This window comes from Populus alba, chromosome 6 (assembly GCF_005239225.2).
Source record: "Populus alba chromosome 6, ASM523922v2, whole genome shotgun sequence".
Classification (NCBI taxonomy): domain Eukaryota; kingdom Viridiplantae; phylum Streptophyta; class Magnoliopsida; order Malpighiales; family Salicaceae; genus Populus; species Populus alba.
In genome coordinates this window covers 20,056,224-20,070,610 of record NC_133289.1, presented here as the reverse complement: position 1 = coordinate 20,070,610, position 14,387 = coordinate 20,056,224, and the positions used below count along the sequence as shown (strand labels likewise).

General features: G+C 36.6%; 2 protein-coding genes across 2 annotated transcripts; one reads left to right on the top strand and one right to left on the bottom strand.

Annotated features, from left to right (window-relative positions):
• Positions 1-666: 666 nt before the first annotated feature.
• On the top strand, positions 667-5,270 carry LOC118030632 (NADH-cytochrome b5 reductase-like protein). The gene is made up of 13 exons (XM_035034809.2): positions 667-882; positions 1,058-1,100; positions 1,201-1,276; positions 1,449-1,508; positions 1,635-1,685; positions 2,207-2,261; positions 2,393-2,463; positions 2,542-2,593; positions 3,031-3,108; positions 3,367-3,456; positions 3,557-3,670; positions 4,675-4,743; positions 4,832-5,270. The coding sequence occupies exons 1-13, from the start codon at positions 745-747 to the stop codon at positions 4,886-4,888; spliced, it is 954 nt and encodes a 317-aa protein (XP_034890700.1). The 5' UTR covers positions 667-744; the 3' UTR covers positions 4,889-5,270.
• Positions 5,271-7,189: 1,919 nt separating this feature from the next.
• LOC118030631 (uncharacterized) lies at positions 7,190-12,593 on the bottom strand. The gene is made up of 18 exons (XM_035034808.2): positions 12,367-12,593; positions 12,147-12,176; positions 11,884-12,001; positions 10,973-11,039; positions 10,731-10,852; positions 10,567-10,617; positions 10,247-10,366; positions 10,042-10,161; positions 9,780-9,915; positions 9,426-9,596; positions 9,124-9,279; positions 8,919-9,025; positions 8,743-8,833; positions 8,512-8,653; positions 8,156-8,315; positions 7,957-8,070; positions 7,744-7,870; positions 7,190-7,630 (listed from the first exon to the last, which is right to left on the bottom strand). Exons 3-18 carry the CDS (start codon positions 11,994-11,996, stop codon positions 7,391-7,393), a joined length of 2,037 nt encoding a protein of 678 aa, XP_034890699.1. The 5' UTR covers positions 11,997-12,001; positions 12,147-12,176; positions 12,367-12,593; the 3' UTR covers positions 7,190-7,390.
• Positions 12,594-14,387: the final 1,794 nt, after the last annotated feature.

The window sequence follows — 14,387 nt, the reverse complement described above, 5'->3', positions numbered from 1 at the left end:
AGGATGGCCTTGTGTGTTACAGAAATTTCCTTCAAATCCTTTTCAGTTGCAACCGTAGTTTGCTACTGCTTGCATGCACACCCCTGGTTTTCTCTATTTTAATCGGCACCTGTACTCAGAAACTTAGCACTAAGTGTTTGAGTGCCACCAACTGCAAATTTTTCTCTCTTTCTCACTAGTATTTCTCTTGTTACAAGGGATGGATAAATTCAAAAATGATTTCCTCCATTTAACTTCAGTCTTTTTTCTCCTCGTCATTTTATCGAACAGCTTGTGGCTTATACAGTCTTCTATAAAAATAGCGGTTTCAAATCCCCGAATTCAGCTTAATTTTCAAGTGATAATCTTTATAGATTAATACATATATATTCTTGACACGTAATAAAATTGGATGAAAGGATATAAATTTTAACAAAACAATAGTAAAATGGTAGAATGCATAAAATATTCTATACAAGGGAAGATGCATAAAAAAGTAAGAGTATAAGGGGAAATGTGTCATTAATCCGTTAAAATCTCATAAAGTGTGGGGCGAAATTGTAGTTTCAATATTTTGAGGGAAAGAATGAAAAACAAATACGAAGGTTCATCACCACGTGGCAGCCAAGGGACAGCGTCGGCATTGTATCACAGAAACGGCATTTTAATGCAGCGGCACTGTAGCATTTGCCTAAGAAAATATATACCTAGCTAAGAGTTTGCTTCTTCGCTTTGCAGCTTCGAATTTATTTTGAGTGTACAAAAATGGCTTCTACCTTCTTCAGGAGACTAGCTAAGGCCACTCCAGTTTCATTCGGAGGTCAGCCCAAGTCCACTTTTGGAGCAATCGCTGCAGTTACTGGTGGAATCTCTTATTTGTACTACTACAACTCTCCAAATTTGGTAATTTTCCATCCGGGTTTTCTATCAAATCACACTCATTTGTTTTTGATTAAATAGATATTTTGACGATGATCATCATCATAATTGATTGATTCTGAGATGGGTATTTCCTTTTTTTGTTTTTTCGCAGTTTTAGATTTTTTTAAATGCTTTGTGATTTTTGACAATGTACCAGGCTCATTTAGAAGAGGTGAAAGTAGAAGGAAGTCCAGAAGTTGGTGAGTTTCTATCCCCTCCTTTTTGTTCATAAGATGGGATGTGGCTATGCTGTTCTGGAAACAATATTGATGCTTGCTTGCTTGTTGTCTCTTTTTTCAGCTCTCAATCCAGATAAATGGATTGAATTTAAGCTGCAAGACACTGCCAGAGTTAGCCATAATACTCATTTATTCAGGTATGCTTTTTTATTCCCTGTTGTGGATTTGACTGAATTTGGATTGTTCTGGAGCACGTTATGTGATGTCTCTGAGAAACTGATTTTCTAGGCAAATGTTACTTTAGTTGTTAATTGTGTTCCATGCCTATAATCATGACTTGTTTTCCTGCCCTTTTCTTTGGAATGCCAGGTTTTCATTTGATCCTGCTGCAAAGTTGGGTTTAGATATTGCTTCATGCATTATTACAAGGTGTGTTTTATGCCGCTTGTTCTGATACTTCCATATATTTTCTGTAGATTTTTTTTAGGATCAAAAGAGGCTTTAAATTAAGTGTTCTGGTTCTTTCATTGCTTTGATGTACTTTTGTAACTGCAGGGCTCCAATAGGACAAGATGCTGAAGGAAAAACAAAATATGTTGTACGCCCGTAAGTCTCCCTGTTCAAGATTCCAGTATGCTTGATCCAATTTTATTTCTCTCAATATGTTGCTTGATTTCTTCCCGCCTTACTTTTTCATGGCTGTGCTCGTTTTCTTTAGAGTAAAAGTTGACTGCTTATAAGTTTTTCTTGGATCTCAGTGTTCTTGATACTTGAGTACTGAAGTTGTTTCTAAGAACTGGATGTCTTGAATACATAGGATGGAATTCCTTTTGAATTATACTTCTATGGTGTTAGTAGGCTCCTTGACATGCAGAATTTTGACCTAGGATGGAATTCCATCCGAATTGTACTTGCTATGGCATTTCTAGTCTCCTTGACAAGCAGAATTTTGACCATCAAAGCTGCTGCCTCCCTTTTCTCCTTCTCGGAAAAAAAAAGGAAGATAAGCAGTTTCATGTTAAAATGTGGTTTCCATGGCTCTTCTCTTGAAATGATTTTACTGGCAAAATGGTTAGTTTGTTCTTGGATTGTTGAAAGTTAATTTGTGGAACTTATTCTCTACTCAGGTATACTCCTATATCAGACCCAGATTCTAAGGGATATTTTGATTTATTAATCAAGGTAAGTGACATAATTGTTTAGCTATTTTTCCTCGCATACTTCCTCAGTTTAGACTATTAAAGATGGCCATTTATTCCTATTTAATGCTCCTCATCTTGAATTTTTCTCCCATTCCTTTCAAATTGTTGCAGGTGTATCCTGAAGGAAAAATGAGTCAGCATTTCGCTACCTTAAAATCTGGAGATGTTGTTGAAGTGAAAGGGTATGTTATTCACAACCATAAGCTAACAGATCTTTACTGTGCATTGTCTTTATCACTGATGCTTTTTTCTTGTTTCAGGCCCATTGAAAAGCTCAGATATTCTCCCAATATGAAGAAGCACATTGGCATGGTAAGAGCTCATGTAGATTTGAAGCGTTGTGAAGGGCGTTAACCCCTCTTAATTATGAGGGGCAAGGTGGTGTTGGGAATTGTCAACTCTGCATCCTTTCTTCTAACCATGGCTATATGTGTTTCTGAAGAGTCAATTATCATATGTACATTAAAGATCAGTGGAATGGGGGGAAAGGTGGTTTTGGGAATTGTCAGCTCTGCATCCTTTCTTCTAACCATGGCTAATATGTGTTTCTGTCAATTATCTTGTTTACATTAAATAATAGTGGGTTATCAGTCCAATTCTACATGTAGCACGAAGGAAAAGATTTGCTAGCTCATTTTTGTTCTATATTTTCATCACCTTGCATATGTGCTCTCTAGTTCTCATTGCAAGGTCCATTTACAAACATGTTCATTGCTATCCAGTTTGATGATTTTATCATGTTCTTTCAGATTGCAGGTGGCACAGGCATTACTCCAATGCTTCAAGTAATTGAGGCTATACTGAAGAATCCCGATGACAACACTCAGGTGACACTGTCTCAATGTTATTTTCTGTGATCATTAGCTTCTGCCCATTTAATATGTAACTTTGTATTTTGACTTATACCTTAATGATGATTTGAATGCTTCTGTTAGCATCAAATATTATATGGATATGTCAGAATATCACAAATATAAGTTACAAGATCATTTATTTATGTAGATCAATCACGATCACTATTTTTTTCATGAAGACTTCTCACCTAAAGTAGTAGCAAATTGATGATCTTTATTTTTTCTTAACAGGTATCGTTGCTTTATGCGAATGTTTCCCCTGATGACATACTTCTTAAACAGAAGCTTGACTTTCTTGCTGCTAGCCATCCAAATTTAAAGGTATCAGTTGTTTGAATTTGAAAATTTGCTGTATCAGTTCAACTACAGTTATTCTTCTCCAATGAAAACTCCTTAATATTTTTTATGGTAAAAATCCCAGATATTCTATACTGTAGACAATCCTCCAAAGAACTGGAAAGGAGGTTCAGGTTACATATCAAAAGATATGGTTGTGAAAGGCTTACCTCGTCCGAGTGATGATACAATTATCCTGGTAAATGTCAATTTGTAACTTCTGCATCTTTAGCCTTCATTAAATATAGCTAGTTCAGTGGTGGAGTCCCAGGGAGGCAGTAGGGGGCCATGGCCTACTTGTACTAAAAACAATTACTAGATAATTAAGCCTTTTCTATTTTCTTGATCTATGTTATATAGTAGTAGCTCATTAAATACTTAGTCATCCATGTTTCTTGCTCTGAAGCTGGGCCTAATATATTCGTTAATATGGTACATTGGATTTGGCTTTTTTCTCCAATCACGTGGAGTACTCGATATATATACATTAATATCAAGGCAAGTTTAAATTTGCATTTAGGTAATTACACATTCGAACACACAAACATATACTTACACAAGCATATACTCTTACAGGTTTTACTATTTTGGATTTGTTTTGCATGTGTTTTTGCCTACCCAAGAAAATTCTCGCTCCATCACTGTTTTCTTCACTGAACACTTAAAAAGTCTTTGCATTGTCAATTAGTGCTTTCAGATTGACATTATCCCTTCCAATATTTTTTCTTTCATAGAAGATATGATGAACCATTGTTCAAATAAATACTGCTTCTTGATGTCAGGACTTTCTTGCGTGTTCCAGATACTGTTTCCTACATAACAGATTACCTTTTTCTAAACTCAAGTCGCGAGTTACAAGGAGCTTCTTTAAATCACTGACCAACATAGCATTCATAGAATTATGAAACAATAATCACTATTTCCGGGCTATGCTACGAAGGACTTACCCCTGTTTAGGATAGTTTTCAACTTCTATTTTCTTTAATTGAGTTTTATAAATTTCAACTCACAGTCAACGTCACCCTGTTCTTTCATTAGTCCATTAAGTGAAAAGATATGTTCTTGCATGACAGAAAATGTACCCTTCCATATCAGCTGTAAACTCTTTTTTTGGCTTTCCCATATAGTTGATGTGGAAATTGGAACGAGTTTGTAACTCATTTTGAACCCCCCCCCCCCCCCCGCTATTGTTTGCTCTTTCAGGTGTGTGGACCCCCTGGGATGATGAAACATATATCTGGTGATAAGGCTAAAGATCGTTCACAGGGGGAGGTATGGACTGGTGAATTCATCTTTTTGTTATTTTTGACGAGTCAACAATTTGTCGTTTTGTTAATACTTGCTATTTGCTCTGTTGCAGCTCACTGGCCTGCTAAAGGAAGCTGGATACACAGAGGAAATGGTTTACAAATTTTAATAGAAGCATTTAAGCAGCTTAGAAAGGCTACTTTCTGATTTCTAGATTTTTTTTTGTAATGAAGGTTTTCTAAGGAAACTCAGGTCAAAAGTTGAACTTCAAAATATGGAATAATTTGGCTGCAGCATCTAGAGGCCAGGCCGATTTGAGATTTTGTTTGAAGAGAGCCTAGAAGAGTTTATGCCTGTTGTGGAAAATTTAATGTTGCTCAAGCATGATACAGTTTCATGAATGTGTGTTGGTCTTTTTGGGGTTAATTGCCCCTGTTAAGAACCTTGAGACTAAGAGAATTTTGCCATTTGAATGTTCCATAGGAATCCTCAGCTGTCGAGTTGTACAGTAAATGACAACAGTGCCAATCAATAAATTTATATTGAGAGAAGCAGATGCTTTCTTTACTGTGTTGGGCAACCCATCTCCTCATTGTACGTGGATTCATTTCATATAATTAATGTAGGTCTTATAAATAATCGTTTAGCTGCACAAATTCTCGAACTTCATGTTCTTAAAATCGGAGGAAAGAGAGACAAAAACACACGTTCCGAGGCATTTTCCTTTATTTGAAAGATGGGTGGAAAGTGGGGGAGGAATGGTAGGAGAAAATTTGAGAAAGATTTATGCATGAACTGGAAATTTGCTGCTTCAGCTAGTAAAATGTGAAGATGATCATTATATTTGGTGATATCAACATTTACACCTATATATGCTCTCTATTAACATCCACCTGCAAAACGAAGTCTTTTAGGTTCTAGTTTTTCCATTTTAAGAATCTTCGTTTGAATAACCTCGGTGGTCCGAAAAATTTTACATAAAGACCCAACCTTCTTGCTGAGCTCCTTGATTTAGGATTTCCAAGAACAATGCATCATAATGTGCTTGAGGGTGCTCCATCAAAGGCTGCAGTTGTTTTTTATTTGATGAATTTGAGAGGAATACATTCCAGATGCCCTAGGAAGCTGCTCACTACAGCTCCAGTGTTTGAAGTTGAATATCGAGAGACCATCAAGGGTTCAGCCATTCAACCAAGGGTCAAACCAGAATTTTAGAACACTGGCATTACCAGTGCTGAAAACATGGTTTCTGAGCACAACATCTGGGCGGCCACTACAAACAGGGCAAATCAGTTTGATTATCTCCTAGTGCTGGAGCATGAGCTAGTCGCAGATGATGGAAGAACAGAGGATTATTAATATCTGGGTTGGTACTGGCATCAACATTACTGGAAGACGATGCATTCCACGACCTATTTCTCATGTTTTTGTTGGCACCTCCAACACAACAAAGGACAAATGGTCAGGATACCTTCCATATTTAACAACTGAAAGAAGAAAACAGGGCATACTATCAAAAAAGGGAAAAAAAAAAAAGGGCCTGCGAAGTTGTAATCCAGACTTGTGAAATGATTCCTGAATCAGCCACAAACTGAATAGAGCTTATTTATTTATTTTCATTTTTTAAGCTATAAGTTTTCAAGGAAGAAAAGCATCCACTCAAATGGGGTGGGAGCAAAATGCTATAGGGGTGTAAGCAGTGATGAAGGGGTATACAGTCTCTAAATGCTTTAGAAGCCAGTAAAATGCTGCTGGGTCTGTACTTCGTAATACAGGATTTGAGTTTCCAACAAGTTATTAGCAAAGGTCTTAAACTTTATTTCGAGTTTCTAACAAGCTATTAGCAAGGTCTAAAATTGAACAAACTTTACCCACCTTCAAAGTGGGAGAAGCTTGAGCTTTTCCTGTTTTAAATCGGTGCTCGATGTCAGAGAACTTTGTTTTTCAGTAAAAAATCCCCTGTTGCCCGGCTATTCAAATCAAAACCAAATTTCCTATCTAGACTTGAGGGTTTTAGCAGAACTTCAAAGACTCCTCCACCCCTAATGAGGAGGCAGAGAGGGAATGTTTTGGGACTAGATTAGTGCTAGATTAGATTAAACCCTCTTGTGATTCCTAACTCATGATATACGAGGTGCGCTGTTAAACTAAAACCATTTGTTTATTTCTCATAAACTAGCTAGCAATGATGGGCATTCACCCAAAACACAGTGACCAAAAGCAATAATTCATTCATCTTAAACACCCAAAACAAAGACCAAGGTTAAGAAAAAACAGGAACAAATACGTGATCGCTGAGGAAATGTTGTCTCCCCTTGTTTAAGACAACAAATTGGTCGGTGTAAGAATCCAGGTTTTATGCACTGCTGTTGCTAATGACCAAATACTGATGTTTTCTTACAGGGTGTGTTTTACAAGTTGCAACCATGCAGAGAAAGATGTCTCATCGGACTATTGACAAAGAGAGAACAATGGAAAGGCAGAGCCGAATTATTACTGACATAAAAAGAAAAAAGGAAACATGGGAAATGGAAATTTGCGGGCCTCTATCATTGTTGGAATTCAATTTTTTTCTTCTGTATAAAAGAATATGAATTATACCATCAATATTGAATTAACATATAATCTACCTATTTGGATCCTACGAATAATAGGATTCCTTTACAACTGATCAAGTTCCTCTTGGTCCTTCTAAACGAATGTAATCATACATGACACCATGGAAGGGGCCATCACTTCTAGCCTGAGTGAGATAAATTGTATTTTTTCCCTCGACAAGCTGAGAGCCTGGGACATCAATGCCATACAACCAGTACAACCCATGAATCCCATGTCTTGCAATCGCATTATCCTTTCCTACGGCTCCTGTTGTGAATAGTGGCCGATCGCTGCTTGGATTGTTGAACCGAACCTTTTGACCAAATTATAGCAACTCTTAGTATTATTTGATTAAAGAGAACTGCAATTCTAGCAACAGGTGAAATGGTGGCAGACAATGAGAAGGACACATTGTAATTTACATACCTGTATTTCGGATGCAGTAGCTGAAGCCAAGGCCAATCGGAGAGTGTAGTTTTCATTTCGGTTAGCATTTTCGAGTTCAAAGATAATCTGCCATGTTGTTGGGTCGTACGTCTTATTTCCTGCATCTCTGTTGTTGATCAAGTGTTAGAATTAGCAGTGGCGAAGTTAGCTAAATAGCTAGCTTTCTGCTAAAAGATTAAGGGAGACAAATACCTGGTAACATGGGCAAAGAACCAGTCTTCAACATTACTAATACCAATGGTATAAACGAGATCATCGTTGGGATATAAATCGGAGTATCGGTTCCACAATCCATATTGCCTAAACCTGGACATATAAAGAGTTATATAGATATATGGAAGGGAAGACAAATCTGCAGCCGGAATGCGTGGCAGTTTTGACGAGGGCTTACTTTTCTGCTGGATCACTGGTGTACAATTTATTCATCAGTGTTGGGTATCCGTCTGGTACGTAGAACTCTGCAGCTGAGCGGTCAGGAATGCCTATGTCCCACAGAGTAGGACCATTTCTTGGAGGCTCGTATACAAGGTGACCAAATCTGATCCTAGATCCTGCATTTTGGATGTGATAATCAAGCTATTAACCAGAGCAAAAAGGAGGAGGACAAAGAAGCAAGAGTCTCATAGTTTTCAATATAACCACATCTGCATTTTGACACATTACACATAGTATGCAACAAAAGGGAAATCCATTTTGATCCTGTTACAGGTAACTCTTGATCAAGAAGAGAGGGAAAGATTATCATACCTGGATTAATTGTTATATTAGCATCGTACTTGTAATCCCCAATGACACCAGGAACCCATGCATACAAACTATAGTTCCCAGCTCTGACATTTTTAATCACAAAATGCCCGTGTCTGTCAGCTCGAATCCAGAATTGATAACCCTGAAAAAAGAACAATTTTGTCAGAAGAAGAAGATAGATAAACTCTGGATAATTCAAATCAAGATTTTTCAAGTTCAAACTGAAGTTACCTTGGATTCTGTTTGCCATGAGCCCACATCTCCTGGCGCGGCCAAGCCCACATAAGCAGAGGAGGCATACGTTAAACTCTCAGTGACGTATCTGGAATGAAAGGAAAAAAAAAAAACAATTATTAGCAATTATTTACTTCAACCATGTTGATCATCCAGAGTCACCATAGCATTACCGGTCACGAACTAGTAATTGGCCAGTGACAGCACCGCGCTGATCTGAAGAAGGGAAATCTTCTGATTGAGGAAAATCGTATGGCCACCGGTTGACTTCTATTGACATCTAAATTAATCAATGAAACATCATGTTACAGTCAATAAAAATGTATGATCCGTAATTTGTCTCAATAGAATCAGTAGCTGAGTTAGCAGATTTATAACCTGTTCCTTAGCATCCTCCCAAAGTATCGAGGAATCTTCTGTCGGTGAAATAGAATTAAGATAGACGAATACCGGGCCAAGGACCTTTTTCCATGGCTCTCCATTTCTGTATGCTGTATTCAAGTCCTTTCCAGCATAATGTGTGCTCGTGAACATCTACATGTGAGTGAAGGAATTAGACAAAAGCTGAACATGGCAAGTTAGAAAATTATTCCGACAAGTGACAACCTTTAGGCACTAAAGGAGTCAGACATGAATGTGTATCACAGAATCTGGATAAATTAGAGAGTTGGGTTGCTTACGTTGAGAACAACGGGGCCCACATGGGAAGTAAGATCCTGCTTGTTGGGTCCACCAACACGGAATTCATTACTGGGTGTAATCATCCAAAATCCCACAGGGGGGTCCTCTGCAGTCCACCCGTGCACCTTGTTATCGTTGTCCTCGCATGAGTACTGGTACTTGTCATCCACCTGCACCTCACATTGTCACGGGACTTTCAGACAACGGACGCAAGGGACAAGATTGACGAAAAAAATCACCGAGCCAGCAATGATAATCCCCTAGCAGAGGCTAGCTAGTGACAACCGTGCCTGTCACTTTTCAACTATTTATGGTTGGCACATCAGAGAAATTAAAGATGAAATAAGAGTTACCTCTCCTCTAAGTTCTGGGTTTATCGGTTTGGTCAGAAGAACAGCTTCGGGATAAGCCAGAGGCTGGCCACTTGCGCGGTCTTCAGGCATTGGCATGATCCTTTTCCTGGAGTCCGATAATGCCATGTAGTGAAACCTGACGAAATAAATTCCAGACATTACATGTACAGTAAATCAGATCAGGCGTTGGTTACTGCTAGCACTACTACAGTAGAACTCATCGATTAATAGCGAATTGAATGGATTTTGTTTTAGTTTTTACTTGTCTTTTTGGAGCTTGAAAACGACTCTAATTTGATCCATGTCAACATCGGGCCATCCTTCCAAGCGTTCCAATATGGTGTACAAGTAGAGCCCCGACTGGCCACGCCTTACTATATATCTGCAAACATGAAATTAAATTAATATGAAAGCATATTTTAACTCTTCATGGTATTAAAGCATTGTGTAGAATATTTAGACTTCACCTTTTGTCTACATTTAAAGGAACTGTGGATTTTCCCATTGAAAGATCCCATGTTTTGGTGAAGGATACCTCCACTTGGTTTTCATCTTCCATTATCACTCTAAAATCTGTTGCTACTAACCTGCAGAGTAGAAGAATTTTAAATTACAAAACAACTTTCCAACCCAATTTAAGCTTGCTATCATGGCATATGCACCCAAAACTGGGCAATTGCCGCTCTGCACCGGTCAGGACATTCATATTTCTTAGAATATAAGAGGATCTAAATCTAGTATCATGGCATTGGCTTATGTCAACATTTAGAGGGAGAGAGAAATTTACCTGTCGAAGATGATGGAATCTCCCGGCTTGTTCCAGACCACGTCCCAGTATCTGTATTCGAAATATGGTGAAGTGCAGTTAGTATAATTGCTCGCTAACCCAGATTAAAGGATTCTACAGAAAATTGAACAGGTTTTTACAAGATTAAAATGAAATGTTCATACCCTCGATTATCTTCATCGTTGCCGATTTCAAGCACGTTGTCGATTCCTTTGTATTTGATTCCGGTAACATCACCATCTGGACGGGAGAATGTGACTTCGACGAGTCCATTATCAATCACCACCTGAGAAGGCCAAAAAAACCAATTAATTAGTAAAAATTGCACAAGTATGATGCCTTCATGTTCATCAATGGTTCATTGGTAACTTAATCATATAGCCAAAATAATGTATGAGCCGAGTACCCGTTGACGATTCTTTAAATCTAGCTGAACCCCAAGAGCCGAGCTGTCGCTGGTCCTTGGAATTTTTCTGCACAGTAAATCACGGTAACATATATTACCTCACAATAAACCTTACACATATATCCCTTTTTATTTTTATAATTATTTACATCCTCTAAGAATTGAAAATGTTAAGTAAGAATTTATGAACATTTATTTGTGCCATAAAGGTCATGAAAATTCTATAATATTAAAAGAATAACTGTAGTTCTCACGTAATAAAAAATAAGTAGATAGAAGGAGAGAAAAAATCAATTTCTAAGTTTAAATATATAAAAATTGAAATGTCGTGGGTCCGAATCTTCATGTATTGTAGAAGACAATTAACAAATCAACTCACAGGCGTGCCCTGCTTTTGAAGGCAAAACATGTCACTGCACAGCCTTTTAAAAGCTGAACCTATGTATGGCTAGATTCTTGTTAGCTTATGTTTTAGCCGAATTAGGACCTTAATTAGTTTAATGCTCTAATGTTCGAGAAGGGGGGGAGAACCAAAAACTATGTATGAAAATGGTTGTTTAATTTGACTGTGAATGTGAAAAAAGAACAAGACAAGAATAAAAAGATGTGCAGCACCATACTGGGGGGTGTTGGCCACCATTCACCACAAAAAAACATGACGCAAAAATTATTGAAGGAGAGGAAAAAGTTCTCGAAAAAGTTGTCCTGTGAATGTCTGCTTTAAATTCACCTGTTCCAACTTAGAACAGTTTCGAGACATGTGAACATAACAATAATAATCTCATTAGTGCATTCTCTCTCTCTCTCTAATATCTCTCTCTCTTCCATCTCTTTCTTTCTCTCCACAAACACACACGCGAACAGAAAGAGATGTAAAATGAAGGGGGGGAAAGCTGGGGACGAGGACGAACCTGACTGGGGTCTTCGCGAAAGCAGCTGTGAAGAAGCAGAAGATGATGAGCCAGACGACCGAGGTCAGATGAGACCCGCCACGACAACGCACATTCTTCATTTTTGTGATCATGAATCCTACAATATCACCCAACAACATGAAACTTAAAAGACGAGAAAGTTTTCCATGCATAAACTTGGAAACAGCTAAAAGGGAATGGGAAGGGTAGAAGATAATTGCAATTAAACTAGGATTACCAGAAGGGAGAAGGCATAGACATACCTTGCTTAATGCCGAGGTGTATCCAGAAAGCTGTTATCCAAAGCAAGAGGAAGTACACTATTTAGAAAGGAATGAAGCACAACAAGTTATCAGATAGGAATAACTTTCATTTATCTTATCGTCTTTCTTTACAAAGAGTTACTAACTAGCTAATAATTACAAATCTGCTTAATCAACTCAGAAACGGGCAAGGATTGGTTTAAGGGACGTGATCAATGACCTTTTATTAACTCAAGAATGATTCTCGGGTGCTTTTATATGTGCTTACAACACTCGGGAGTTTTTTATTATTATTATTTATTTATGTTTTCCTGTGCTAGGAGAAAATACGCCAAGAGAGAGACCCAAGGTGCTTTTTGTGGGGTTTCACGGTTGAGTTTTGGAGGGATTTATGTCATCTTTTATAGACATCATTTGGCTACCGAAGAGAATATCTCGTTGTCTCCATTTTCATGCTCGGTGAAAGAGAAGTCTCAATACGCAAAACCTGCTACACCCTATTATCTAGCCAGCCACAAAACCAAAACGCAAGACAGAGCATCACGCGGTCAATAGGAAAATAAATGAATTCATTCAAAGCTGCTCATGCAAGACCTTTGAAAATGTGACTCAATTTGGTAAATATTGAAGAAAAAGGTCAGATTTTGGGCTCAATAGCAATCAATGGAAGGCTAATATTTCATAACGGTAGAAGTCTTCGATGCTGCCTAACCTTTTCGATTGCCGAAGCAAACCGGCAAGTTAATCAAACCAAATTTCGTGTGTCTACACACACACACTTTGTAATAAAAGAATTTGGAAGGGATTTTCCACAATAACAAAGCAGGGAGATTTACATGTTTTGGAGAACACTTTCTTTTCAAACAGAGACAGCAACTCTATTGCCTTCTTGCGATCGATTGCAGCAACTTAAATTCCCATTTTCTTAGTCAAATATTTGAAAACCAATTACATAGGAGACTTGGAGGACGCAAGCAAATACTTATATTTGGAACATTTCCCTTTTTATTTGGATATTCATACATCATTTTCTTCCCAAATAAATACGTAACTAAGCTATTCTAGATATTCGCACTTCCTTTTATGTCCTAGAAAATCTAGAAAAAAGAAATCATTTTAGATATACTTCACTTTTAAACTTTAATTTGATGTATAGATTCATATGATATGATAGAACATTTAGAAAGGAAAGCTATTTTAGATTTACTTGCCTTTCACGTACACTTTTTATATATATTATGATAGAAAATCTAGAAAGAAAATAGAAAATAGAACAAAGCCTAAACAAAATTAAAAGAAAATCATGTATTTTTTTTCATAATAGTATTATAGTTAAATATTATTGTAGGATAAAAAGATTCTTATAAAATCTTCCACTTAATTATCGAGTTCTAAAACATTTTTATAAAAATCTTTCAATCTTAATCAACTCACCAAAATATTATCCTCTCCAACATATAAATATTAAATTCTATAAAATTATTATGTAAGATTAGTATTTCTCTAGGAAAAGCTTTCATTATCTTTCTCCTTTATTTCAAGATAATAAATTCATTAAAATAAAATAACAAATGATTTAATGTTTTAATATATGTAAGTATTAACTCATAATAGTTTAATTACGCAAGTGAATGGCATGCACGCTTGTGTAGCATGGTTTCAATAAAATATATTACACTACGTACGATTACAGGATCAAAAGTAAAAAATAGTAGAATTACAAGTTACATCAATTTTGACTCGCTAGTTTGTTAGTTTGAATGATACGTTAGCAGAATTTTTAGATTTATTGATAGAATTTTTTTTTTGGTCAATATTTATGTTTAAAATTTATGGGTATGAATTTTATCAATGAGTTCACGAATAGAAATAATTTATCAGTAATTTTTGGATATGTCGGTAATCTTATTAGTAATAATTTAAAAATATATATTTAAAAAATAAACTATTAAACAAAAATATAAAATAATAAAAATAAAATAAAATTATATAAAAATAAAATATTTATTATAAATTTAAATATTTATAGGTTCAAATACAATTAATCTATAACAAAGGCGCTGGATAAAGAAAAGGAGGAAGGTCTTTGCTAGGACCATAGGTGAATAAAAGAGAGCACATATACCATTCATTTGTGATTTCATCTTTATTACTAGTCGACGGAGTTCAATTGTCTCAGTACTGAGTCGCTCATAATTAGTAGTAAAATGGGTCGTCCGAGCTTGAACTTGCTAGCCAAAA